The sequence below is a fragment of the Lepidochelys kempii genome, chromosome 22 (assembly GCF_965140285.1).
Source record: "Lepidochelys kempii isolate rLepKem1 chromosome 22, rLepKem1.hap1, whole genome shotgun sequence".
NCBI lineage: Eukaryota > Metazoa > Chordata > Testudines > Cheloniidae > Lepidochelys > Lepidochelys kempii.
In genome coordinates, this window is record NC_136401.1 from 13,394,529 (window position 1) to 13,420,089 (window position 25,561).

Consider the following 25,561-nt stretch of genomic DNA (forward strand, 5'->3'; position numbering starts at 1 on the left):
ATGAACCCAGTCTACCTCCCTTTGAAAATGATTTCTTTCATATACAGTTGCATTGTGGAACAGAAGCAAATCTGGGGAATGCTGGGTATGACTACTGAGCTGTCTGATCCTTTTGGCATACTGGTCCAGCTTTAGATCTTCAGTGAACAGTAGATGTGAAGGTGATTAATTCTTCACACTTTGGTCTCTGGCTCTGTTCACTTGCATATATGGATTGGATCTGTATCTCTGATCCTGTTTGCCTGCATGTGGGCTGTCTTTTGATGTGACCATCTCAGATACTTCATGCTTGCTCCTCTTTTACTGTTATATGGGCTATTGTTCCTTTACTAGAGTGTAGATCCATTATTATTCACAAACGTACGGATTCTATGGATAACAGTGGTTTCTGACCCATGGCCTGTCACATTCTCTGTTGTTCAGTTTTATTACTTTTTTTTTTTTAATGATTCAACAATAAATCCACTTGGTGTTCAATAGCTAAAGACAGCAGTGTCTAATTCAGGCTTCCTTTTCCAGGTATTACGCAGGCTTGCTGTTCGTTCCAGAGGCCTGTGAGAATGCTGTGCTACAGAGGTACTGTCTGTGTTTGCCAGCCAACCCTTGCAATGCATTGGAAGTCTTAGATTTAGCTCCCTTGTAGTGGCCTTGTCTTGTGTTCCAGGAGAACTAATCACTGCAGATCCCCTATGTGCAATCCCATGTAAGCCATGTGTTCTGAAATGTCCTCTTTAACTTCTGCCAGCATCCTCTAGTTAAAACTTGACTCTTACTGTAGAAGACTACTAGAGGCTTAGCTAGTATGACCTCTAAATGTGACCTTTCTTTCTAAGGCGTGGGTTCTTACTCAGCTCAGAATGGGAGCTATGTCTTGCATCTGACTGTGACCTTGTTTCACAGAAACAAACTGCCATTGTGCTTCTGGGCTGGGTTTGAAGTTATGGAATTCGGATGGGCTGAAAAAGGCAACATGCCCACCTCTCATTAGAAAGTCAATGGATATAAATTCTTTATAGTGACCTTTGAGAACTACTCATTTGAATCCTGCAGTAGGCAATTGCACTGGAACTCCTAGAAGAAGTGGCTGAGGTTGGAGAAGCACTTCTGGGTGGTGTCTGGTCTTGCTTGAGGGTTACTGGATTGAGGCCTGGTAGATTAGAAAGCCGTGCTAATGAGTACAATATGGCTGCTTCTATGAACGAATCAACTTGAAGGGAAGTCAGATATAATTGTGACCATCTAAGCAGATAATTTATTTAAAAGGCTTGTGAATGTGATGTCTTCTGTTTTCTGCATTGGGTGTTTCTGATGATGTATGGCAGGATTAGAACAGAGAAGAACATCATTGTCTGAGTCTTCTTGGCCACCTGCTGAAATGTCAGGTTTTTTAGATATTAATGCAGAAAAATGAGCGAGATTTTCCTGACTTGAAGCTGCCTGAGGTAGAAGAACAGGGCACAAGCTCATCTGTCTCAGTATCTCCTTATCTTTGGAAGATTAAGCAAGTGTCTAGGCAAATAAATGCTTCTTTTTGGCATCTAGATGTCAGTATGCGTCCAAATGTGGATAACCTATTAAAGTACCCATATCTGAGGAAAATGGAGCTCACAAAGTCCAATTTCCCACTGATACATTGTTGGAAAATCACGATTTGAAAAGGAAAGGTTCCCTGCTTCAGTGCTGCCCTATACGCTGTGATGACCTGTTCTTGCATCATGTTAGCCAGGTGGAAACTGCCTTTAACTCTTAAGCATTCGATTCAGAGGTATTTCTGCACCTAGGATAATATCAGAGAAGAACTAGTGTAAAGTGACAGATTTATTTTTGTAAAGTGATTGGACCTATTAAAATAATTTACAGGGAGCAAAGAAGGTTTCCTGGAACAAGAAGAACTTGAAGGACTGCTAGTGGGAGACTCCCAGGCATTGGAGGTGGCTTGATAGACAGCATTGTGGTAGACAATGAGAGGATTGGGATGAGGGGGAAATGAGAGCAGTGATCATGTTGGAGTGAGTTTATAGGGATTATGGGCTCAATTTATCCCTTTAGTGGAATTATGCTAGTGATGTATTGACTTTTTTAAAAAAACCTCGGAAATGCTCCCATCTTTCCTCTCCCGTCTTTTCTGACCAAAGTGAGTAGGAAAGGGACCCAGCCACTCTTCCATGACTTGAAATACACAGCATCAGGGGATGCTAATTCTTCTAAGTATGCTTAGACAGCTCAGTTCTTCTTCAGAGCTAATAATAACTTAGGTTTGCATCATGGCTTCTATCCCAAATGACCTCAAAGCACTCTGCACATTATACACACACAGAGCATGGTTGAAATGCAGCCACCTGTGGAATGGAGCACAATAAATCAACCTGCACATAAAATGCTAATACAAGAAGGGAAATCTTAACCCAGGACTCCAGGGGAAATCCCAGACTCTTACACAAAGAGGTCCTGGGCTCTTTGTATGTCCACAGAGGACAAAGAGGTTTTTAAGGGCTCATATGAAACACGCACATGCAAACAACTGCATGGTGCACAATTTACTTTGGAAGGATTAAGGACTGAGTCGACCCTGCTAGGTGGGGTGAAATGAGCTGCATCGCCTGGGAGATCCTCTGCTGGAGTTCAGGCGTTGACGTGCTTTCCTTCCTATTCTAGGTTTAACTGGAGCAGTCTGGTCCCCCTGCAGCTGTGGGGCAGAACACTGGGCCTGCAGGCGGAGGATTCTGAGTTCCGCCTTGAAGGCATGCCCTTCCGCATCTTCGGGGGCTCCATGCACTATTTCCGAGTCCCCAAGGAATACTGGAGAGATCGCATGGTTAAGATGAAGACATGTGGCTTGAACACCCTCACCACGTAAGTGCTACCTTCATTAACTGGGTCCTGCAGAGTGGCTATTTAAATAAGTGGGGATTTTGCCATTGACTAGAGCAAGTCCTAAAAGGTTGGTTTCTTTCCCTGCTGCCCTGCACACGTTTTCCTGCCAGCAGGTTATCGGCCTTCCCCTGAATATGCTATCCAGCTAGCTAATTCCTTGCTCCCCTGAACGTTCTCCAACTGATGGCTACCAGATCCAGTCCTGCTGGTGGCTCTGAGTCCCAAGGGCACCTCCTGTTTGTTCCAATCTTTCTGCTGTGCAGCAGCAGCCCCTACCAACCAGATGTCTCTTCCTTGTTGTTAGCTGCTTCTGCAGGCTCCAGGCTTGGACGTCTGTAGGAATATCTGGAAACCAGAAGAGCTAGTACTTAAATGATGCAAGAGCTGTCCATGGAGAACCAGTAAGCACATGTTTGAGAACTACTGATCTCAACCAATATCATGTGGGGTCTTGAGCTGATGCTGGATTTGGGCCTGTTTAATCTTGCTCTTAAACTGATACCCTCAGTCCTGCATGGAGCAGACAGATTGAGCTGTTGTCTTTGGGAGTCTGGGGGGTATTGTGCAGTGTGCCCTTTGTGTTCTGTCCACAAGGAGCAAACAAGGCCCTGCTTGACTTGTGACCTCTACTCTGTTAACTACCTTCAGTTCTGCCAGTCCGTAAATCTGACTCTGACCTTATCTAAGATTTACAATATACCTCAAAAACCTGCACAATTAGTTCTGGCTTTCCAGGTATGTCTGAGGGAGTCTGATGTGTCTGGTCACTCAGCACTGACACAGTGGCAAGGCAGGTCCAGGCTCTGCAGTTGCTAGTTAACATGATAATGGTTTGGAAACATGCTTCAGCCTTGCCAGTGAAGAGATATCTGGACACCAAAGACTAAATTCCAAGGTGAATCTAAACCTGTCCCTTCAGTGTGAAAGTCACAGCAACTTAGACTCCTTTTCACTTCATTACTTAGACTCCCACTCTGGCCTCCCTCCGTACTGATCCTCTGAACTTGATCCAGCGAGCCTAAGGGCGTCTGAGCTGGTGTAAGTCACATACTAAAGGGCTGGAAGAAAGAAATGTAGGAAGAAAAGCATCTAACAGGAGAGTGTAAGAAGTGGGGTATAAAGACAGCCCCACCCTACTCTAACTGCTGGCTCCTCAGAGTGAAGTAACATCAACATATACCCCTTTACACAGGTGCAAAAATAGTTGTAAGCTTGCCTGACTCTGTGCCTGGCTAGAAGTGGGTGTGCACAAGAGGGCAGTGTATTGAGGAAGGGGAAAAGGGCCCACAGTCCTAGCCTCACTGTTCAGTGTGTGAATTCCCAGTCCCTTGCTCCGACTCTCTGTGTTTTCAGGTATGTGCCGTGGAACCTTCACGAAGCAGCGAGTGGGAAGTTTGATTTCAGCGGAAACCTGGATCTAGAGTACGTGGTACAATAAGTTGTGGGGAGATGTTTTGTTTTTTTTTTCCTCTACTGCTGTCACTGGTTAGAGTGTAGGGGGCAGGGCGGGGGGTGTGGGAGACAAGAGTAAGGACAATTAGCTTTGTGTGTTTGCATTTTTGTTTGCACCCCAGGTGGCTTTTTGGATTTGAATGTGATTGTACTTAGAATAAAAATACATCCCTGATCCTGTCTAGTTGTAGGTTCGCTGCCTCTCCCCGAGTAATAACTTTTTAGGATGCAATTCCTGTTAAGGAAGGATAAAGTTGACTGCTAGAGAAGTGTTTCCATAGTAAGTGTGTGCTGCATAGATGCTCTTATAGGGACATGTAGAAAAATGTTCAGATCGTTATCCCCTTCCCTCTCCTCACCAAATAACCACCACATCAGGCAGTCCTGGTTTGTTTAGTGCCTCCTTCCTAGGCCTCCAATGAAGACTATGCTAGAAGACTGTGGTTTGACACACTCCTTGGTTTTGGTTTCAAGGATAGGGTCAGGAACTCCTTTCACAGTTGATTTCAGCAAGTTTCAAGGCTGGTTTGCTTGTCAAGCATGGAGAAAGATGCAGGGTTGGTTCTAAGGTTTGCTCTAGATCACATCTATAACAGGGTTCTGACACATTCCCTGACCATATCATTGAGGCAAACTCTATTGAGACCCTGCTCACAGCAACCATGTTCAGCGACTGTTTTGTTGAGCATGGAGCTGTTCCCTACCCAGATATCCTCTTGGGTAACCCCATCAGTGTAGCCTAGTGGTTTAGAACAGGTGACTGGGAGTTGGGAGAACTGGCTTGATTCTGCCACTGACTCTGTGTGACCTTGAGCAAAGTAAAGCACTCAGTCTGTTTTGTGCCTTATCTTTCTCATCTGTAAAATAGGAACGGAAGAGAAGTGCCAAGTAATAGTATCTTACTAGACACTTCTAGGTTGGAGCAGGTATGCAAAAATCCACAAAAAGTTTGTAGTTAGTCTGCATTTGTGTTGGGGGTTTATTTGCATGCTTGTTAATATGTAACAGGCCCATTATACATCTCTGTTCTCCTTCCAAAAGGCCCCTCACCCCATATGCTCTTGCCCTTCCCCTTCCATCCTCAGCAACAGTGAGGGTCATCCATTGACTCTCGGCATCACCCCCACTGACTTGTCCTTGAGTGGAAAGTCGGGGGAGAGTGGTGATTGTGCTTGGTGCCATCTGTCCAGTGATGAATCGTCTCTCTCCTCTGGGTAGAGGCCGCTCAGTTCGCTCTTTGGGCAGCCTGCCTTCATGGTTAGGTCAGAACCACTCTGTTCTGTGGAGTCAGGTGGTGGGCAGTGCCAGTTAAATGGAATAATGGTATTGCTATTGATCATGTGGCTGCATTAAGCCTCTGTGCCCACTACCCCTCTAATTTTTTGAGGCCTTTGAGACCCACTGATTTGGATTCACCTCCTATTGTTGCTACATCAGACTATTTTCTTTGACTTTGCTGCCTAGACAACGTTGTCATGGGTGCATTAGGAATGCACAGAAACCAGGTGGTTTTTTAGCGAGACAATAATTAATGTTGTCTGGATCTCCTAGGGCCTTCCTTACCTTGGCAGCTGAAGTTGGACTGTGGGTGATTCTGCGTCCGGGACCCTATATCTGCTCTGAATGGGAACTTGGTGGTCTTCCCAGGTAAGCGTATGCATGGTAGTCACATGGATTTGGGTTCTTTGTTTGACTCAAATGCTCAGGCATTCAGCCCTTAACTTGAGACAGACTGTGTCTATTTTGCGTTTGTAAGACCATAGGACACACAAGCTCTCTGGGTCATGCAGCCCGGCCTCCTGCAGAGATTCAGAAATAATGTTAGGAAATGATTAATGTTACAGCCTGTGTATTTCGAGGAGATGGTCATTTCTCATAGCAGAAATATTCCCACTCAGTCATTGGTCCTTTCAGAGCATTACAAACGTAGACCTGAGATTAGAGTTCTGCTGTGAACAGTTTTTTGGTGTTTTTTTAAGGCTGTGGTGTGTAATGGTTAGAGCAGAAAATTGGCATTAGGAGATCCATGTTCTATCACTGACTCACTGTGTGACTTAGATTTACCTTCCTTATGCTTCAGTTTCACCATCTACAAAATACAGATAATGATATTTGCAACTTGATATAAGGATTAATTCACCCCAGGGCTCATTTTAATAGCCCTATAGGGACACACATACGATGTGGATGGGAGCAATAATGTCCCATGATTCCCTCATCCCTCTATTAGAACTTCTTTTAAAGCTCTGATCTCCTGAGTACCTTTTCACCCCCCACAAAACCTCCACTTACAAGCAACTCACTAGATCTGTGAGGCTGTCACAGCCAGCGGCAGCTCAGGCTGGTTTATAAGGCTGGAGTCAGCACATTTACCAGTTATCCCACTGCCACTGCATAAGTGGAGTCTCATGTTTACAGCAGCCTGGTAATGGTAAGAGCCCGTGAGAGTCAAATCTAACCCGTAAGCACTGAGAATCTCTCCTGGTTACCAGATCCCAATGGGACAGCTGCCAACATTCAGTCCCACTTGTTTATCTTTCCTTGTCTTGCTCACCAGAGCTTTAACCTCAGTGGAGGAGCTTGGCTCAGATGAAATTTTGGGATGATCTCTCCCCACTGTCTCTCTGTCTCACTTTTGCTGCAACTCACGCTCTCCTTGCTCTCAGACAAAATGAGTTCAGAGTGTTTTGGCTATTTAATGCAATTAGAGTAATCTTATCAGGAGACTGAGTTTGATTAAGGCCCCTGGGGTATCCTCCTGCAGGGATGTGAGGCTTTTGCATAGACACTTCGCCACAACATGCAACAAACTGTTTTGTGCAAGCCTGGGGGCCCAGGTGGTAGCAGGATGTGCTGCCACCTGGGAATCAAAATTAAAGTAGAGTTTTGAGATTGTGAAGGTCTTAGAGATTCTCTCTTGTCTCATCCTATCACCATCACTCATGATGGCATCGCTGCTTGTGATAACAGGAAGCAGTCGGTTAGAAATAATATTAGTCGAAAATGACTGCATTATTAGCTGATCCCAGGTCACTGTTGTAACATATTTTGCACTCATAGAGCCCCTTTTGCCTGATAAAGTAATAGTATCCCCATTTTACAGTTCAGGAAACTGAGGCAAAGCATGGTTGTGACTAAGCCAGAGCCACACAGTTGCAGAGTGGGATGTAGAACCCAGAAGTTCTGACTCTCGGATCCTTGCTCTTACCATTAGCCCAGGCTTTTTTCTGTAGGGACAGGCAATGAGCAGAGTTACTGAGATTAGATTGTAATAGCTCTGCAGTATACTGCACTTGGATAAACGTTGATTGTTCCTTTGTTATCCCAAACAAACCAATTACATCCTGTAAACCTGCACTAGAAGTGAAGGGACAGATCATCTGAAAGGATGCTGTGTGTTGGGGTGGTGATTTGGAGGTGTTGGAAGCTTGGTTTAGGATGTATTTTTATGAAGGAGCATTGGTTGTAAGAATGCAGAAAACTCAAGAATACTCCTCTTCTTCCCTGTCCCTATAGACTATGGAGGTCATAGGCTGCTCTCACAATTCACCGCCACCTCCTTTTGTCAAGAGCATATTTTTTTCCACCACTAATGGCTCAAGAATGATCCAGCTCCAAAACAAAGGACCTCTTTATCTTCTGAGATATAAGGCTTAGCCCATGAGGTATCATGAATGTGAATTGGAATGGGACTGAGTCTCCCAAGTTCATATTCCAAAGTACTGGGATGACAGAGGGGGTGACGTGTGGTTAGAATCCAGAATCTTGATTTGGATTCGTTAACAAATGTAAGTGGAGGTTTGCATTGTAAATGTACTTAATGGGATTATTTTCAGGAAAGTGATTCTGTAATAGTGTTCCTTTCTTACATGGAACATGCTCAAATGCCCCATGGGATTCCTTTGCCATTCGTGGCATAAATGTCTGTGTAATGTTGCTCTCTGCTGCTAAATAGCTGCTGTGTTCACCTCCCGTGTCTCCTCCACCCTGCAGTCATGGGTGAAGGGATTTTAACTCACATGCCCCTTCTGTCATAAAAGATGCTATATACATGTAAAGTGACTGTCATTATTCAGTACATCTGCTCCTTCTATGTCTTTGAGTCATTGCTGCTGAACTGATGGCACAAACAAGCATTTTCCTGTTAGCGCTGCAGAGAGCACAGGGAGAGCAAACTGGCTTCTCTTCTGCCTCTTTTATTATCCACACTAGTGTCTAAACTTCTGGTGCAGGATCTTTATTATTGGGACTGATGTTTGAAATAGAGATAATCCAGCTTGACATTGAGGTCCCAAATGCTTTTGCAGAACTATTGCTAGGAAAAAGCCCTTTTGACTTGGAAACTGTGTGTGTTTTGATCTGGGAGTAGGTTAAAGAGAGAATAAAGCAAATTGCAATTTGGCAATTCTTTCTGCCTGAACTCTGTGATGTGTAAGCGAGTGGAGTAATGCATGCGGGCTGGAGCAGAAGTGGGTCCCCAGTCTATTTTCTCTGCTGCTGCTTCTGCTGAACAGTTTCTGGTTATTCTAGGAATCTCCTTCTATTCTCTCCTAGCTGGCTACTCCAAGATCCTGACATGCAACTGAGAACAACCTACAAGGGCTTCACGGAGGCCGTGGATGCTTATTTTGATCACTTGATGGCCAGAGTGGTCCCTCTTCAGGCAAGTAAGATGCCTCACTGTCTCTTTCCAGGACTTGGCTGCTGTAAGCATTAGAGTCCACTCATCCAGCGGCAACAGGATAAACTGGCAAACGTGCTTATTCCACCTTATGAACCAGCCTAGACTGCAGCTGGCCATGGTAGTCTCACAGATCTAGTGAGTTGCTTTTAAGAGGGCTCTTGGGGGGCAATCCTAGCTCATCTTTTACTGAGTTCTATGGAGGAAGAAGGTGTGCAGAAGGATGAAGCTTCCATTAGATTACTCTCTTCCTCCCCACCCTCCTTCTCCCCACAGCAGTGACAGTGCAGGTTTTTCCTAGCTTGGAAGGCACAGGCTTTTCCACCTTAACTGTTGAAGTGTGATTTCCCCTCTCCTCCTCATAGGCATTCGTTTCTTGAGCCCAGGGCCGGTATAACCCCAGGTTCAGCTGGGTTAGAAACCCTGAACCTGGTGATCAGCTTCTCCCGTCTCTCCCTACAGTACAAGAAAGGGGGCCCCATCATCGCGGTGCAGGTGGAGAATGAATATGGTTCCTACGCCAAAGACCCTCAGTACCTGACCTACATTAAAACGGTAACGTTGGCATTCCCACTCTTGAGCCTGCTCTTTAGCTTCCTCCTTTCCTGCACTCCTACAGACCTCTGCTGACACCTGACCACACCTGGAGAACATCAGCAGGGTCAGTGTCTGATCCAGCTAACCTCCAATACCCATGCCCCTGTAGCAGGTGAAGTGATCTACCCTGTATCTCGATGGGGGTTGGGAGTGGGGAAAGAGGTCCTGTTTAACCCCTTCACTGCAGACAAGAGCCCGTGTATGCTGACTGTTTGCACTCCATGAGCTCTTCCCAGAAACACAAGGATACCCACCTGGCCCTGGGCAAGGCTGTCCCCTGGCTGTGCTCATTCCTATTCTCCAGATCAGAAGCAGTTTTGTGGTCATTCTGAGGCATGCCTGATCCAATGCCTTCCCTGGGAGGGAAGTTTCTGTGAGCTAGAAACAAGCCTCCTCATAAACCTCTGTAATCTGGAGTTCAATATTGGCCAGGCAGGCTAATTTGATTAAGGCCTCCCTCATCCTCATCAAGCAGAGACCGTGACCCAGTCTGCGCTTCTGAGCTGGGCACAAAGAGCTGGTGTGGACTCAAGGAGGCTGTGTTATCCTGGTGAATCAGATATGAGCCATGCTGACTTGCTTACCTGCTGCTGGCACAGTACCCATGCCAGTGCAAACAATTAACTGGGGCCACTTTATAGCTCAGAGGGTCATCTTTCCGTGAGAATCTAAAGATCCTGTTATGTATGAGAGGGAAGTTATTTGCTCAGCATCCTGCTGTGTGTGTGTGTTATGGGGGAGGTGTTCTGTTTTCAAATGCTTGTGCTGCAAATATTTAAGATTCAGAGTAACTATTAAGACCTTGGGTTGGGTGAACGAAGACTGACCTCCTCTCACACATTCCTTGGCTTCAAACAGGTGGCCCAGTCCTCTTTTTGCCCCCTAAGACTCCACTCCCTAGAGTATTGTGTTTACAGGCCCAGGTTTTCACCATAAACTCAGTGTGTCCCCTGCTTTTCTGCCGTGGCATTGACAGCTCCTGCATTAACCTTGCAGGTATTTCAGCCCCCTTGTGCTAGAAGCCAGTTGGAGAGTTAACTGGATTAGTTCTGGCTCAGGTCATCTTATTCCTCACAACTAGCCTGCAAGTATTCAACTGAAGGAGTCACATGGCGAGGTTCCTAATCCTTTTTGAATGATTCCCCTCCTGCGCTAACTCAATCTTCACCTCCTTGGAGGGTTAAATGTGACATGTCCCGGTTAACAGGTTAGAAGGTTGATTTCTAGCCTGAACAAAGATTGTGAGAGCCATTTAAAAAAGTCTGTCGAGTTCACACTCCCACTTCTTATATCAAGTGATGAGCATGTAAGTAAATGGCTGTTTGGGTCCTGTACCACTCTGGCATGGAGATGGCACTAATTGCATTGCTCTGAGATCAGACTTTACAATTTACCAGCCCGCTTGCTCACTTTTACGATGACAGTGATGACGATGAAAGAGCTAGTGATATTTTACTCACCTGTCAGAACAAATTACATGCCCCAGATGAGCGGGTGAATAGAATTTTGCAAGGCTCTTTCGTTCTGTTCTGATATTGTGTGTGATACCTCCTGTCTGAGGTTGTGTTGTCTAGTGGTTAGAAAGGAGGGACTAGGAAATCAGGACTCCCGGGTTCTGCTCTTGGCTTTGGATGAGAGTGTGGTATAGTGTTGGTGCAGAGAGACTCCTGGGTTCTGTTCCTGGCTTGGCCCCTGGGTTTTGAGTATGATGGGCTGGTTATTTCACCTCCCTTTGCCCATCTGTGACTGTAGACTGACTTGTGTTTGTTGTTAACATGGTGCAATCATCTTAAAATTCACATTTAAATTAAAAAACAAAACAAAAACAAAAAAAGCCCCTTAAGGTCCCACTCCCCATCACACCCTGTCAGGTGCTGCCTTTACCCTTCTGTGTCCTTGTCATGACTGCCTGTACCAGCCGCCACCTTCCTCAAGGTACATGAGCATACTGCTGCTGTGATTATCTGAATACACACACCTGTGCCTGCCTTTGACTCTGTTTCTAATTCTGGTTTTCCTGTTGTACCCTGAAATCCTGTAATGCATTTCAATGTGCAGCGACTCACTGTTTTTTAAAAAGAAAAGGAGTACTTGTGGCACCTTAGAGACTAACCAATTTATTTGAGCATGAGCTTTCGTGAGCTACAGCTCACTTCATCCAATGAAGTGAGCTGTAGCTCACGAAAGCTCATGCTCAAATAAATTGGTTAGTCTCTAAGGTGCCACAAGTACTCCTTTTCTTTTTGTGAATACAGACTAACACAGCTGTTACTCTGAAAACTGTTTTTTTACTTACTTCCAAGTAAAATAAATAAATAAATACAAAGCTAACATTAATGCAGCACTCTAGGAATATTAAATAAGTGCAAGTGAGAGAAATTCCAAAATTCCCACAGTAGAATTCTGCCCCACTACAAGTGTCTGTTAAGATATAACCGTGATCGCGAATCAATATAATGATGAACAGAGATTGGCAGAGAAACTGGAACCAGGCCAATGTATCTCTGAAATGTCTCTTTAAGTTCTCAGTCATAATATTGATTTAATGTAACTTTCCTTTGTGCAATATGTAAATGTTCGTCATGTAAGTGCTTTACAGACATTAGCTAATGAATCCTTGCAGGTAGCTGGTTCAGACTGAGATGTATTTATCCCCGTTTACTACGTGGTAAAAGTAGAATGGAGAACTAAGAGAAGTCACCATCCAGAACTTACCATTCAGGGATTCTCTTGGCATAGTTACCTATGACCTTTTGCCCAGAAATGAATGAGAGATGTGTCCGTTACTTCGTGATTCTGTTAACCTACCCTGATCTTCTATATTAAGTGGTAGGAAGGCAGACTGTTCTTCTTTGCCTGCTTCCCCTATATTCCCCTTGCAGTTGGAAGCAGCGGAATTACCAGATATGTTCAAAATATTGCCCAACAGGGATACATAATCCTGAAATTTGGGAGGGCCAATCCAGTCAAATAAAGAATCTCACTGGGACAAAAATGAAGGGAGGCAGAATAGGAGGCTGTGATAGCTTCAAAATATATATACTTCAACCACTTCTCTTCTTATAGTAAAGTGTGACAGCACGTCAAAGGGAAGGAGCCAGCTTCCATTGAAATGAATGGGGATTTTGCCATTAACTTCAATGAAAACAGGAATAAGATGTGGTTTGATATTTACATAGCCCATTTTGGCCAGAAAGTAGCACAGTGGTTTATTGTGAAGTCCACAGCTGTGGCCCCAGATGAAACTTCTTCCATTTCTTTCAGTGGATGGACAAAAAATAGTTTGGAAGTATCTGGCCAAAAGGTCTGTCCCCTATCCTCCTTCCTCCACTGCAAAGAAAGATGGTACTGAACTGTACCTCCTTCGTGTGCCGGTGAAATGTTAAATTCGGGTCCCACCCAACACGATTTTTTTTCTCCCTCTCCCCCCCTCCCCCCCATTTAGGCCCTGTTAGACAGAGGGATTGTGGAACTGTTAATGACTTCTGACAACAAGGATGGACTCTCCTCTGGCTACGTAGAAGGAGGTATGTGGCATTGCAGTGCTTTTCAAGGGGAAAAGTTAAAGCTACTCTTCTAGTCTGGAATGGTGGAAAAGACTGATGCCTTAAATGACGGGAGGTGCATTTCCTTAGGTACATCTCTATTATTTATTATTTTTTGTGTTGTGTTAGCACATAGGAGCACAAGTCAAGGACTGGGATCCCATAGTGCTAGATGCTGTACAAGCACAGAACTAAAAAAGAGTCCCAAAGAGCTTAGTGCACACTCCTTTTCAATGTAATGACTGGGATATGGATGGCAGCAGAGTTGCACCATGGATATACAGCATGTTGGAGCACCGAGGAGCTATATATCACTTTTCAGACCATGTGGAGGAGTCAAGGGCTGATAGGGATGAACAGCTTGGATATAATAAGGTTTAACCATATATAGCTACCTCGTCCTGTTTGGTGATGAGCACCTGCAACTTCCATTAGCGTTCTTTGGAAGATGTAAGAGATCAGATACCAAGAGGTGTTGAGCAAAGAGGTTGAAATTGCTGTTGATGCTAAAGATACTGCCCTAGCTATTTATTTCAATTTAACATATTAAAAATGCCTACATGTAAGCACTTGGTACCCTAACAATTATTAAAAGTGCAATCACCTTTTGTTAGGATTTTGGATTTTACATTAAAAGTCAGAAGGCCTCATGAAAAGCCGAAATGGGAGACTGAAATTTACCGCTCTGAAAGGGTTGAAAATAGTTTGTAGAGGGGCAGGCTGGCTTGCCGTGGGTTACTGTGGCATTTGCGCACTTGTCCCTAGAGCGTGGAGCTTTTCGGGTGCGAAGAGGAGTCGGGAGAGACAAGTTGACTTTTGTGATATAAATCTCATAAAAAATCAATCCTCCTAATGAGCTATGATCTCCCTGAAAATAACTCCTAGAAACCCAGTTTAGCACCTAGCCATACAGAAACCCAGGTACATGAGCTCCAGTGTCTGTGTTCTGCATTTGATGGTGTTGTATACAGCACCATATTGAGATGTTCCTTTTTCTGTGCCTGATCCTGCAACTAGCCCTTAATCACTTCACTATTCCCATTGACTTCAGTGGGGCTACCCATCTGAGTAATGATTACTTTCCTGTGTAACGGTTTGCAGGTCCCAGGGCTATGTTAGTCATAAGTAAGGCAGCGAGTCTTTCACGGAGGTCACGGATTCCCTCTGTGACTTCTGCAGCGGCAGGAGTGGCTGACCCCAGGGCCGGCCTAGCAGCTGGGCCAGCCACACTGGCTGCTGCTTAGGCAGCCCCAGGCAGCTGGCCCTGGCGCTAGGAGCAGTGGCAGGGCCCTGGGCCGCCCCTCCCACTTCCAGAGCCACGGCGGCGGGGTCCCAGACCACTCCCCCCCAGCAGCAGTGGCATGCTGGAGCCTGCCTGACCCACTCCCAGAGCAGCAGTAGCATTGCCAGAGCGCCCCCACCCTCACCCAGCAACTACGATTTAGTCAGGGGTATTTATTGTACAAGTCATGGCCAGGTCATGGGCTGTGACTTTTTGTTTATTGCCCGTGACCTGTCCATAACTTTTATTAAAAATACCCATGGCTAAATCGTAGCCTTGGTCACAAGTGCTGCTGATGTTCGGTCCAGAGAGAACTGCATGGAGATCACAAAATAAGAGATGTTCCCCACTCTTCTTTGCTCTTACATTTGAAATAAATAAAGCGGGGGGAATGCATTCTTGGTGTAACTCTGAAGCTTGTGGAGTTGCACCCCGACTTAGTGTAGCCTGTTCCAGTTTTTCTTTCAGCTACAGCAGTTTCCAGCCTTGTCCACACAGGGTCACTCTCTCCCTGCCAGTGAGCTCAGCATTTGGAAGGGGGTGGGGGTGGAAATCCCCTTTTTTAGCACTCGTTGCCTTTCCTGGGAATGTTTACCGCCTTGGAGCTCTCTCTCGTGCGGAGTTGTCTTTTCCAGAGGGCTGTATGATGAGAGGGCTTTGATACCAATTCGCATTTTAGATGTCATAACAATCTGCTCATTAGAGTCAACATGTCAAGTAATCAGGAATGCGGAATAACTAGGGCTTCCAGTGATGCTGCAGCAGCAGCAAGGTGGCTGAAAACACAAAAGGGAAGGTAATAGAATCTGCTGTAGAAATAGGCAGAAAGATGAGAGAGGAGAAACTGCTGCCATGAGGCTGGAGAGGAATATAAAGCCATGATCCTGAGGCCTGGTTCATTCTTCTCGTCAGTGGAGGCTTGGTTTCCTTTTAAAAGTGTGCGTGATTCCCATTGATGCTGGTGGCTGACAGGTGCCTTGCAGAGAAGAATATCCATTATGGAAGGGCATCTGCTCCAGGGTGTCGTAGCCAGTCTGGTAGTTCTCTCCTAGCCCCTGCTCTGTGGCTGTAAAGGACCCTACTGGCCTCAGAATCAGTGCAGTGGCGGGAGCAAGGCTTCTGATGGTGTGCATCCCCTCCACACCCATGGACACAGCATATGCCACATGGCGCAGCTCTCTGGGGGTAGCATTGAAGTCTGTATGGATGAAGTCTGTATGAAGTCTGTAGCTTGCAGTCTGTATGGATCCATCAGCCATCAACCTGGGCTGAGGAAGGAGGTGCAAGAGCTGCAGAGGCTTTTTGAACCCTGAGGCTGGCGTGGCAATGCCAAGAAGCTTCAATACTTCTCCACAGGCTGGAGTAGGGTAAAGTATCTCCCGCACAGCAATCCCCAGCGTCCAACCCAGTTCATCAGGCAGGGCCCTGGGAGCAGGCCTTGCATCGCTGTGCAGATTACAATTTCAACCAAGGGGGTAGACACTGTGGGTGTGGGGCTGTGGGCGGCTGTTATTGGGGCATCCTATCAAAAGCTGCCTCTTGTACTCCGTGAAGATGGGAGGTGCTTCAGACAGGGAAGGAGAGCTTCCAGAGAACCTAGTTAGCTAGTTCACCATTATATCTGGGTTTGCTCTGTCGCTCCCCAGTGTCTTTGATAGCTGCTTAGCAATGTATTGCTAATTCCGAGTGGACAGGTGGCCTCATCCCATTAAACTACCATCACACTCTGCACTAATTGGCAATCTCGTTGGCAGTCTTGACAGTGAACGTAAGGGCTAAATGTGCCACAGAATCCAAACTCCTGGTCCCTCCAGGTCAGGACTGAAGTGCACTGGGGTGGGATGTGTGTAAAGCTTACCCTGCTGCTGCCCATCCTTTATCAGATCTGAGTATTTGGGCTCGATTTTGTTCTCCCACCAGTTTCAGTGGAGTTCTTGATTTGCACTAAGAGCAATACTGGGCACCTTGTCTCCAGGGCTTTCAACCAGTGCCTTCCACCAGCAGTAAACTCACGTTTTGTTCTTGCAAAAGAAATGACTTGCTTGTCTGTACCAAAGTCTCAGGGTTTGCACATTGGTCACAGAAATCTGTGAAAATCCAGGTAAAAATGGTGAAATGCTGGCTCTGGCTCTTGTAAATATTCTGTTTGAATCATTGTGCTTGACAAAACAGGGGCTGGAGCTGATGCCAGCTCTTTTAGATTATTGTGGAATAATGTACTTCTGTATTAACAATACTTGTACCACTGCATCTTACATCGCAGAGCTCTTGCACTGGAGTGTCTTAAATGTCAGGCAAGGGCAAGAGAAGAGTTAAGGGTTCTTCACACCACAGCCCCTGTTGGGTTGAGGAATATTGGTTACTGGGTAGCCATGTATGTTGTCAAAGTGCCTTGTGCACTAGTTCTCCTGGACTGTGCAGTCAGTGCCTTTCACCCAGCACGCAAAGAGCATAATCTAGCTGTTGGCTTGTTTCCGGTGAAACACTGTGTGTCTCCCTGCTGAGATGTAGACTTTAATTGGGAGATCTATCTGGCTCATTTGTATTGTGGTTTCTCAATCCCTCTCTTGTTCACCTACCCCCACAGAACCGTTAAGCTGTAAGCCTCTGCCAGGGATAGAGTATCCTGCAGCTAAAGCCTGGAGGTCAGAATTGCCTCCAGATATGATTTTTAATAATAACAGTTCTCCTTTATGGTGCCTTTCATCCAAGGATCTCCAAGTGCTTTACGGATGCTAATTAAGCCTTGGGATACCCCATGAGGTGGGCTGCTGTTATTTCTTGCTTGTATCTTTGTGTGAACATTCAGAGCTAGGAATGTGGCCTGCAGCTATTCCACTGTTTGTCGAAGTCCACAAGCTGAGAAGCTTCATGGTAGGTCAGGATTTGGATCGGAGACCTCCAAGGAGCACCCAGGCGTGCTGCAGGATGTTGTGTTAATGATTCAGTAATTGGCTTATTTTCCCTCTGAGTTGGTGACAGGTTGATGCCCCATCCTGGTATATGGAAACCTTCCATCAGTTGAGGGGATTGATTTATCAGCACTAGTGAAGACTCTTGTTTCTCAACAGCTTTGGCCACTGTTAACTTTCAGAAGGTGGATTCCAGCTTCCTGGTCTATCTTGACACAGTACAGGTAAGATGAAAAGATTTGTCTTTGTTCAGCCTATTCTTATCGTTGAAACAGTGGCATCCAAGCACTGATACCTTATTTTTGTGGTGGAAGCTCCAGACTCCTCTTCCCTTAGGGCCAAATCCCTTTGAAGTCCATGGAAAGTTTCCCATTGATTTCAGTGGAAGTTGGATGGGACCTTAATGAGGCTGCACCCCAATGCTCACTTACTGCTTGTTTTCCCGTATGGTTGTGGAGCTTGGCTAGTGTTCGCAATCTGGGATCTCTCTTTGGAAAGCGGGGGGATAGAGTGTGTGCCATTGCATCAGAATTTCTACAGCTGAGGCCCGGCTCTGGTATAAAGCAGAGAGAGAGAGAGAGAGGCTGTAGATCAAGCTCTGAATTTCTGAATGCTTCAAAGATGAGGGATGTTTGGATCTAGGGTTCTGGTTCAGCCCATTATGGGTGAATCCTAATTTCATAATATTCATGGATACTCATGAAATTGGGGGTTTGGGCATCTGGGAGCTTCAGAACTCTTAAGAGCTTCGTTTCAGCCTCACAGGGATTAGATATTCAGGACAGAAGCCTACAGCTTTTCAAGAGCACAGCTGCAGTCATTGCAGCCCTGAGGGGACACAGCCAACCTCCAGGTTACTGAGAATATGGAAAACATGGGTAGCACTGTATAAAGCTACAGGCTGTTTGCAAAATGCAGATTTAGATATGGGTTGGGTATTCAACAGCCAGCCAGCCTCCTCCTCCTCCTACCCCCCCCCATGTTTGGATAGCAGGGCACTAGTCCAGCTGCATCTCGAGGGAATGGTATGGTGGGAATGAGTGTGGTGGAAAAGCAAGATGCTGTTGCTACGTCACAAAGCCACCAGCAACATGTGATTAAATTATCCCCCTCGCCCGGATTGAATTTGCAGCATGAGGTCTATGTTTGTCTGTCCTTTTTAGTGCTTAACAGATTTGAATGTCTGGTAATTCCTTTTTCTAATATTGAGTGATCAATTAAACAATTAAAGTGAACAAGTTTTGGCAGGAGAAGGCAGGACTCCACAGCAGCCTTTCTGGCAAGTGTGTCCTTCATAGCCGTAACCGAGTGCCTCGTGCATGCTGGTGGGGAGAGGGGATGGCATTCTGAAGTGTTCTGCTGGTGGAGCCCTTGGGAATCTGTGAGCAGATTTCCTATTTGCAGGTCCTGATCTGACTCCCCTCACCTGGGTTTCCATTGTTCCATGACATATGCAGCTATTGATCCACTGAAGAGAGGCCAGAATAATTTCACTTTGGCAGCATTCTGATTCTCCATGTTCTCTTTGCTTTGGAGTATTAATCTGCAGGTACCACTGGATCTTGGAACTGGAGACCTCCTTTCCTGCAGCTTGAGGGCTCTCTACACAAGTGGAGATAGCCTGACGCTTGTGTCTTTCATTTAAAGAGGATTGTGCTGTTCTGCCTGACCAACAGGAGCCTGGGCATTGGTCTGTTCCTGGCTTGAAATACTTTCCCTACTGTGCTATAAAGGTTAATTGTAGCCAGATATCTCTGAAAGCCAGAAATCTTATCTCCTGAAGTGTTTGTTACTGGGGAGGTGATGGGAAGATTCTTTAGACTCATACTAACTATCCGAGGGATTAAGGGTAATTTAAAGTTTAAATCCCCCGTGTATCAAAATTTTTTGTGGGGTGGACTAAGTGTTTCTTAAATCAAGTGAACTCACAAAGCAGAGTGAAGGCTCCTTCTGTTTGCCAAGCTGCTTGGTTCACGCACAGTCACAGCCATGTCGAGATCAGGATAAAAATAAAAGTATCATGCCTATGACACAGCCAGCCAAGTCAGGGTCAGGCTGAGCAACATCGTGGTTTCAGAAGCATTTTAATCATCGAGGGGCCAGTGAGCTGCCAATCAGGCTGCGCTGCAGCCCTTGCGAGGGGCCAGTGCACAGTAATAGAGGTTTCAGTCTCCCCTGATAAAGCAAATTCAACACGGCAGCTCATTACAGCAGCTTCAGTGGGAAGTTTGGGTGTATGATTCCATATTTGAAGGGCTCCACCAGCCATTTAGGCACGTCCCTAAATGTTCCTGCTTATCAGTCTGAGAACTGGACTCCCTAATTTAGCCACTCAGGCTTGGAAACGGGGTTCTCTATTTTGGTGCCTTTGAACAGCAGGTTCTGGCAATTGAAAAAGGCGGTCTGGATTATAGAGTTCATGGAACAGACTCCATGAACTGTCGGGGCCTGGTATGTGTCGCCGCTGTTTGCTCTCTCCTCTATTATTCTAGCTTTGCCATCCTACCTCGCTCCTCCCCTGCTATCTCAATCTTAGCTGCTCTACAGCTTTGCCAGCAAGTTCCAGTCTTCACCTGCAATGCCCCCACCGCGTGCTGTTCCAGTCCAGGGTCCCACTCAACTCTGCCAATGCACCTCAATCCTGATCTACAGCCTTCACACCTCCACTCCAAGCCTGAGCCTCTCCTAAGTGTGTAATGCCAGATGGTATGGATAAGCTAAGGTGGTGAACTATATTCGATTTCAGACCCAAATCAAATTTAAGCAAAGGACACCAAGCACTGGATTAACCCATTGTGTACTGTACTTTGTCCTTTTGTAACTGATACAGTGGGGCGGTGGAGGTGATGTCTTAAGTCTGTGTCAAGAAAACAGTAGTAGCGTCATTCCTACCCTCACCTGGGGTGATTCACCACTCTAACAGTCTTTTCTCTCTAATGACTTGGGTATCCTGGTCCAAAACTGATCAGGAGGCAGTTTGACTCAATGGCATTCTGTCTTGTTGCAGATATGCCTACATATTGGCTTCATGACAGCGCTTCATGCAGGATCCTGTCCCAGGGCACCCCCTCAACACTGCCTGCATGGTGTTTTATTTAACACTGTTCATTTGTGGAGGAGCACTCCAGTCTAGTGTTTCACCTGAGTGCCCCAGATTCCTTGCACTGTCAGAGATGTAAGATGTATAGAGGTGGGGAATTGGTGAATGAGCACTTCGCTCAGATTGCAGCCTGGTTGTGAGATGCCACAGCAGCAAAATGGGACCAGGTTTTATTTTTTAAATGATAATTTCCTCTTTGATTGCACACTCTTTCCTCCTCCTCCTCTACCACCAACACCTTCCTTTCCTCCCCTAAATGCCAGCCTGGAAGATTTGCAGAAATGCTTTGTGTCCCTGGGCTGTGGCCTGTCTGTTCTCTCATCTCCCCATTTTCCAGCTTGGAACCTAATTGGGATTTCACATTCTTGGAAAGTTTGCGGTGCAAATCCAGCCATTTTAACCTGACTTTGTGACCCACAGGCTAGAGAGGTTCTGCTGTAATTGGCCTTGCCATATTGAGCTGGCACTGGAGCAAGAAGTAGCATGTTCTCCACCAACCTCATAGTCATTGCTGATCACCAGGTACAGCGTGACCCTTGGAGAACAGCACTCCCTCTGCAACACTAGTTTAAATAGGGGTTGGAGGGCTGACCGTGCGTGTTCTTAGGGAGTCTGAATCATAGGTTTGTTTGTCCTTGATGTGGTCTCTATTCAAGGCGCTGATTAAATGCTCTGCTTGACTGTTTTGTCTGAGACTGATTTGACTGATACTGTATTTTATCAAGAGCTGATTTGAACCTGGAGCAATTAGAACGTTACGGGCACCAGCAGTTGTATTCTCCTAATAGAACATGATTTTCTTTAATTCTGCTTACCTTATCCCTTTCACATAGCATCAGATAACCCCCACCCATCAAACACAAGGTGAAATTGCCTTGACTAGGAGTAAACCTCCTGAGTGCGGAGTGCTGACAAGTCTGATCGCACATGGTACTGTCTGGTGTGATGGGGTCAAGCGGAATTCCACAGGAGGTAAAGGAGCTGGCAAGCCGTGACAAATGGGAAGAAATTGCTTTTTAATGAAGACCTAATTCCTGCAAAGGCTAATGCTTTCCTGCCATCACCATATGCAGCATTAAAAAGGCATTAAGTCGCTAAGGTCTGCTGTTCCCACCTTGGCAAGCATTGGCTACAGCACACCTGCAAACTCATAAACTGCAGTGGTGTGGCTGATAAGTAGACATTTATAAATGTGAATTTCTAGCAGAAACTAAACCATCGCAGTTGGCTTGTTTTTTTGCTCCAGTTGCTCAAAGCCTTGATATGTGGAACCATTTGGTGTCACCTGTTCTTTTGCGTTGCTTTGTGTTTCCCTTCTGGTGGTGTGATCGTAGGAGACTGTATATGCTGCAGGCTCTGCTTTGCCCATCTGTCCTAGGTGTTTCTATGTCTTGCTTGTCCAGGGTTTTGTCTCTAGATCTTTTCTGTCTGCTTGAGAAGAAACCCTTTTAAGGGCCTTTTCCTCCAACAGCACTCAGACGATGGGCCTCTGGAAAACAAGGGTGAGCACTGGATCACCATACCACCCCATCTATGTAATTCTGTCTTTTGTTTTTATAACAGCAAAATAAGCCGAAGATGGTGATGGAGTATTGGACTGGATGGTTTGATAGCTGGGGCGGCCCTCATAATGTCTTTGATGCAGATGGTGAGCACCATATATTATCATCGCACACTTAGGATTTATTGCGGTATAAACTGCTGTCAACAAACGTGGTACAGTAATGCTGTCTCCATCAAGTTTCCTATCTAGCGATGCCCCTAGCTCTGAGCAAGTGCCTGTAAATTTATAACCTCTTTAGTGGATTCACACACTGCTGTGGTTTTTTTTTTTTTGTCTGTCTTTATCCCTGTCAATGTCAAGTAATGATTTTTATGTGGCATTTTTCAAATAAGTTTGTTTTCACTGCTCTAGGAGTAAGCATATCAACAAGCTAGTGCAAGGAGTAGTTGCGTAGATTCCAAGGCCAGAAAGGACCATTGTGATCATCTAGTCTGACCTCCTGTATATCACAGGCCAGAGAACTGCCCCAAAATAATTCCTAGAGCAGATCTTTCAGAAAAACAATCAATCTGGATTTAAACATTGACATTAGCCGTCAATCTTTATATTATGGCAGTGTCCAAAAGGCCTCAACTGGGTCACGAACCCCCATTGTGCTAGAGGCTGTACAAACACAGAAAAGAGACAATCTCTGCCCTAAAGAATTCACAGTCTGAAGAGACAAACAAAGAGTAGGCGATGTGGATACAACATACAAGCTAATGAAATTGGTGAAGAACTGATAGTTATGTGGATTGTAGAAAACTTTTGTAATTGGGGTTAGAGATAAGGTGGAAGGGAAAGGAAATAAGGATAGTCACTGTGAGGAGCTTAGAAAGGACTTCTGGGTTTTATTTCACCTCCTCCACTGTTTCACCTCCTCCACTGTTTCCTATCTCCCTACCTCTTCAGGGGTATGGGTCATCGTAGGGACACGTCATTGCCCACTGAAGTCACTGGCAGATTCTCCAATGACTTCAGTGTGCATTGGAGCAGGCCCGTAAAGCTTTGTTCTAGTGATCTACATTTTTATGTGGCTCCTATCACCACAGAATCTGAGTACCTCACTATCATTAATGAATATATTTTTCCAACACCCATGTGGAGAGGGAAATAGTATTAGCCCCATTTTACAGATGGGGAACTGAGGCATAGAGAGACGAAATGACTTAGCTGATGTCACAGAGGGACTCTGTGGCAGATTTGGGAATAGAATCCAGATCTCCTGACTCCTAGCCCACTGCCTCAGCTACTTCGTCCCTATCTTGTGCAAATTTCTAAGGGACTCTATTCTGCATATGTATGCTACAGCAGTAGTAAAAATGACATGAGAATTTTGTGATAGCTCTGTCATTACATTATATGCATAGTAAATAGATTTGTTTTCACTCCAACAAGATTATTTTACCTTTTGTGGGTGATATGGTCAACATAAACCTCATTCAAACTTAGTACTTCCAAAAGGGTCGTGTCCCATTTCAGTTCATATCTTAAGAAACAAGGTAAATAAATATATCTTAAAAAAATAAAGGAAACTTAAATAATTTGGTCATAACATAATGCACTTAAAATAACCTGTCTCCTACCTGTGCAATTCTCTGTGTAACTGTGTCATCAGTATAGTAGATCAAGGTCCTTGCCTAGGCAGAATTCCCACTGAAGTCAATGAAAACTTTGCCTGCTTTGGGAATGTAGGCTCTCTCGGATGGGTTGTGTATGAATTATTCCTGCAGAACATTTCAAGTGGAAAGGTTGCCCTATATAAAGTAAAAGAGACAAAGAGTCCTGTGGCTCCTTATAGACTAACAGACATATTGGAGCATAAGCTTTCATGGGTGAATACCCACTTCTTCAGTTGCATCTGAAGAAGTGGGTTTTCACGCATGAAAGCTTGTGCTCCAATATGTCTGTTAGTCTATAAGGTGCCACAGGACTCTTTGTCGCTTTTACTGATCCAGACTAACACGGCTACCCCTCTGATACTATATAAGGTAGCTGTAAGTGACTGGAGTTACCCCAGGCATGAATTGGGCTCATGAAGCATTGGGAGAGGGGGGTGATTGTAAACAAAATGCTCAGTTTGAAATTCTTGAATTGTTGGCGTGTTCAGTCCGTACTATGTTATACTACCTTCTTGATTTGTGATGTTCGGAACCATTGTTGGGGGTTTTCCTTCCTTTACAGATATGGTGAATTCTGTAGCAGAAGTCCTTAAAACAGGAGCATCCATCAACCTCTACATGTTCCATGGGGGCACCAACTTTGGCTTCATGAATGGTGCTTTGGATTTTGATGAGTACAAGCCAGATGTCACAAGTTATGGTGAGTTTTCTTTCACTGCCTCGCTTGCGTGCCCATTGCAAGCCTGCAGCCTTTGAGCCAGCTGCAGCTGATGGAAAGCTCTATGCCCATCACTTTCTTGAAGGATCTAGGTGCTGTCTCTGCATCACCATCACCCAGACAGGAGAGAAGAAAGACCCTGATCTTGGCTCATCTGGGAAGATGGTGTGACTGTGACAGAGGGTTTCCTTTAACACTCCAGATTTCTTGCCCTATTCCAGTATTTGGGGGAGTCCTTTACTATGAATTGAGTCAGAAACCACTGGGTAGATAAAGACATATAGTTATCATCAAGTGGTGCTGTTTTCTCTATAGCGTCTCTCCTCTCTTTCAATTAATGATTAAGGAAAGACCATCTGAGACTTCTGACACCAAAATAGTTGGTTGTTTGGCTTTGACTTTTAACAATTTGAAGAGTATATTATAGCAATTTTCATCCCAAAAGTCCTCACCAAAACTATTGACTTTATCCTACATGGAGTTAAGGGCAGATGCAGATTGGGACCCTCACAGTATGTGCAGCCAACACTGGGGAGGAGAGCAGCAGTGAGGGAAAAGAGGAAATGTTAGCAGAGAATGCTAAGGCAAATCTGTGTTCTTATGGAAAGGTGTCTGGGACCATGCAAGGCAGATAGGACCCCTATCCATTTACTGCATGGCACTATCCTCAACGTATTTGTGTTGCGTGGAAGAAGGGCTGACTTGAGCTTGCTGTGATTTGAACCTCTGATTGCAAGAAGTGGAGAGATTTCTTACCTGAAACATAGGCCTTTAACATGCATCCATATTTCTTCCCCTCCTCTTTGGCTTGCAATAACAGTTAAGAAAATATTTTATTTGTCAGTCAGTTGTATGAGGCAGGGGAAAACCCATTAAGCATAATGGGAAAATGGATGGCACTGGTGTACATGGGAGAGGAAGGGTATCGGTTAAGAGCCCTGTTACCCTTGACTTCAGTCAGGCATTGTAGAAGTGAACGTGGGGGGCAGAATTTGACCATACACTTTATTATACCAGCAATAGGTGTGGGTTCAAGCTGTTTCTCTTTACTTTTATTTTACGCCCATCTTCAGAATTACTTTGCTATTAAGTAGCTGTCTGTCTACACAATGAGACAATGTCTCAGGCCCTGTCTGCATTAGGGAACTTTGTGCTTGTGTAGTTAATCAATGTAGCTATACCAGTGCAGACTTCCTTAATGTCAACAAGGCCTGAGATAAACATATTACCCCTTT

At 45.2% G+C, this 25,561-nt stretch overlaps 1 protein-coding gene across 3 annotated transcripts in view; it reads left to right on the forward strand.

Moving 5' to 3' along the window:
• GLB1L2 (galactosidase beta 1 like 2) overlaps positions 1-25,561 on the forward strand; it is a 55,084-nt gene that overhangs the window by 9,779 nt on the left and 19,744 nt on the right. For 2 of the 3 annotated variants that reach the window (XM_073321090.2, XM_073321092.2), the window contains exons 2-10: positions 2,656-2,853; positions 4,228-4,296; positions 5,878-5,973; positions 8,881-8,989; positions 9,470-9,562; positions 13,050-13,131; positions 17,503-17,567; positions 22,007-22,091; positions 24,171-24,308. In XM_073321090.2, the coding sequence (XP_073177191.1) occupies positions 2,656-2,853; positions 4,228-4,296; positions 5,878-5,973; positions 8,881-8,989; positions 9,470-9,562; positions 13,050-13,131; positions 17,503-17,567; positions 22,007-22,091; positions 24,171-24,308 (935 nt within the window). Of the gene's footprint in view, positions 1-2,655; positions 2,854-3,178; positions 3,276-4,227; positions 4,297-5,877; positions 5,974-8,880; positions 8,990-9,469; positions 9,563-13,049; positions 13,132-17,502; positions 17,568-22,006; positions 22,092-24,170; positions 24,309-25,561 lie in introns of those variants that run through there. The other variant, XM_073321091.2, reaches the window with a different exon arrangement.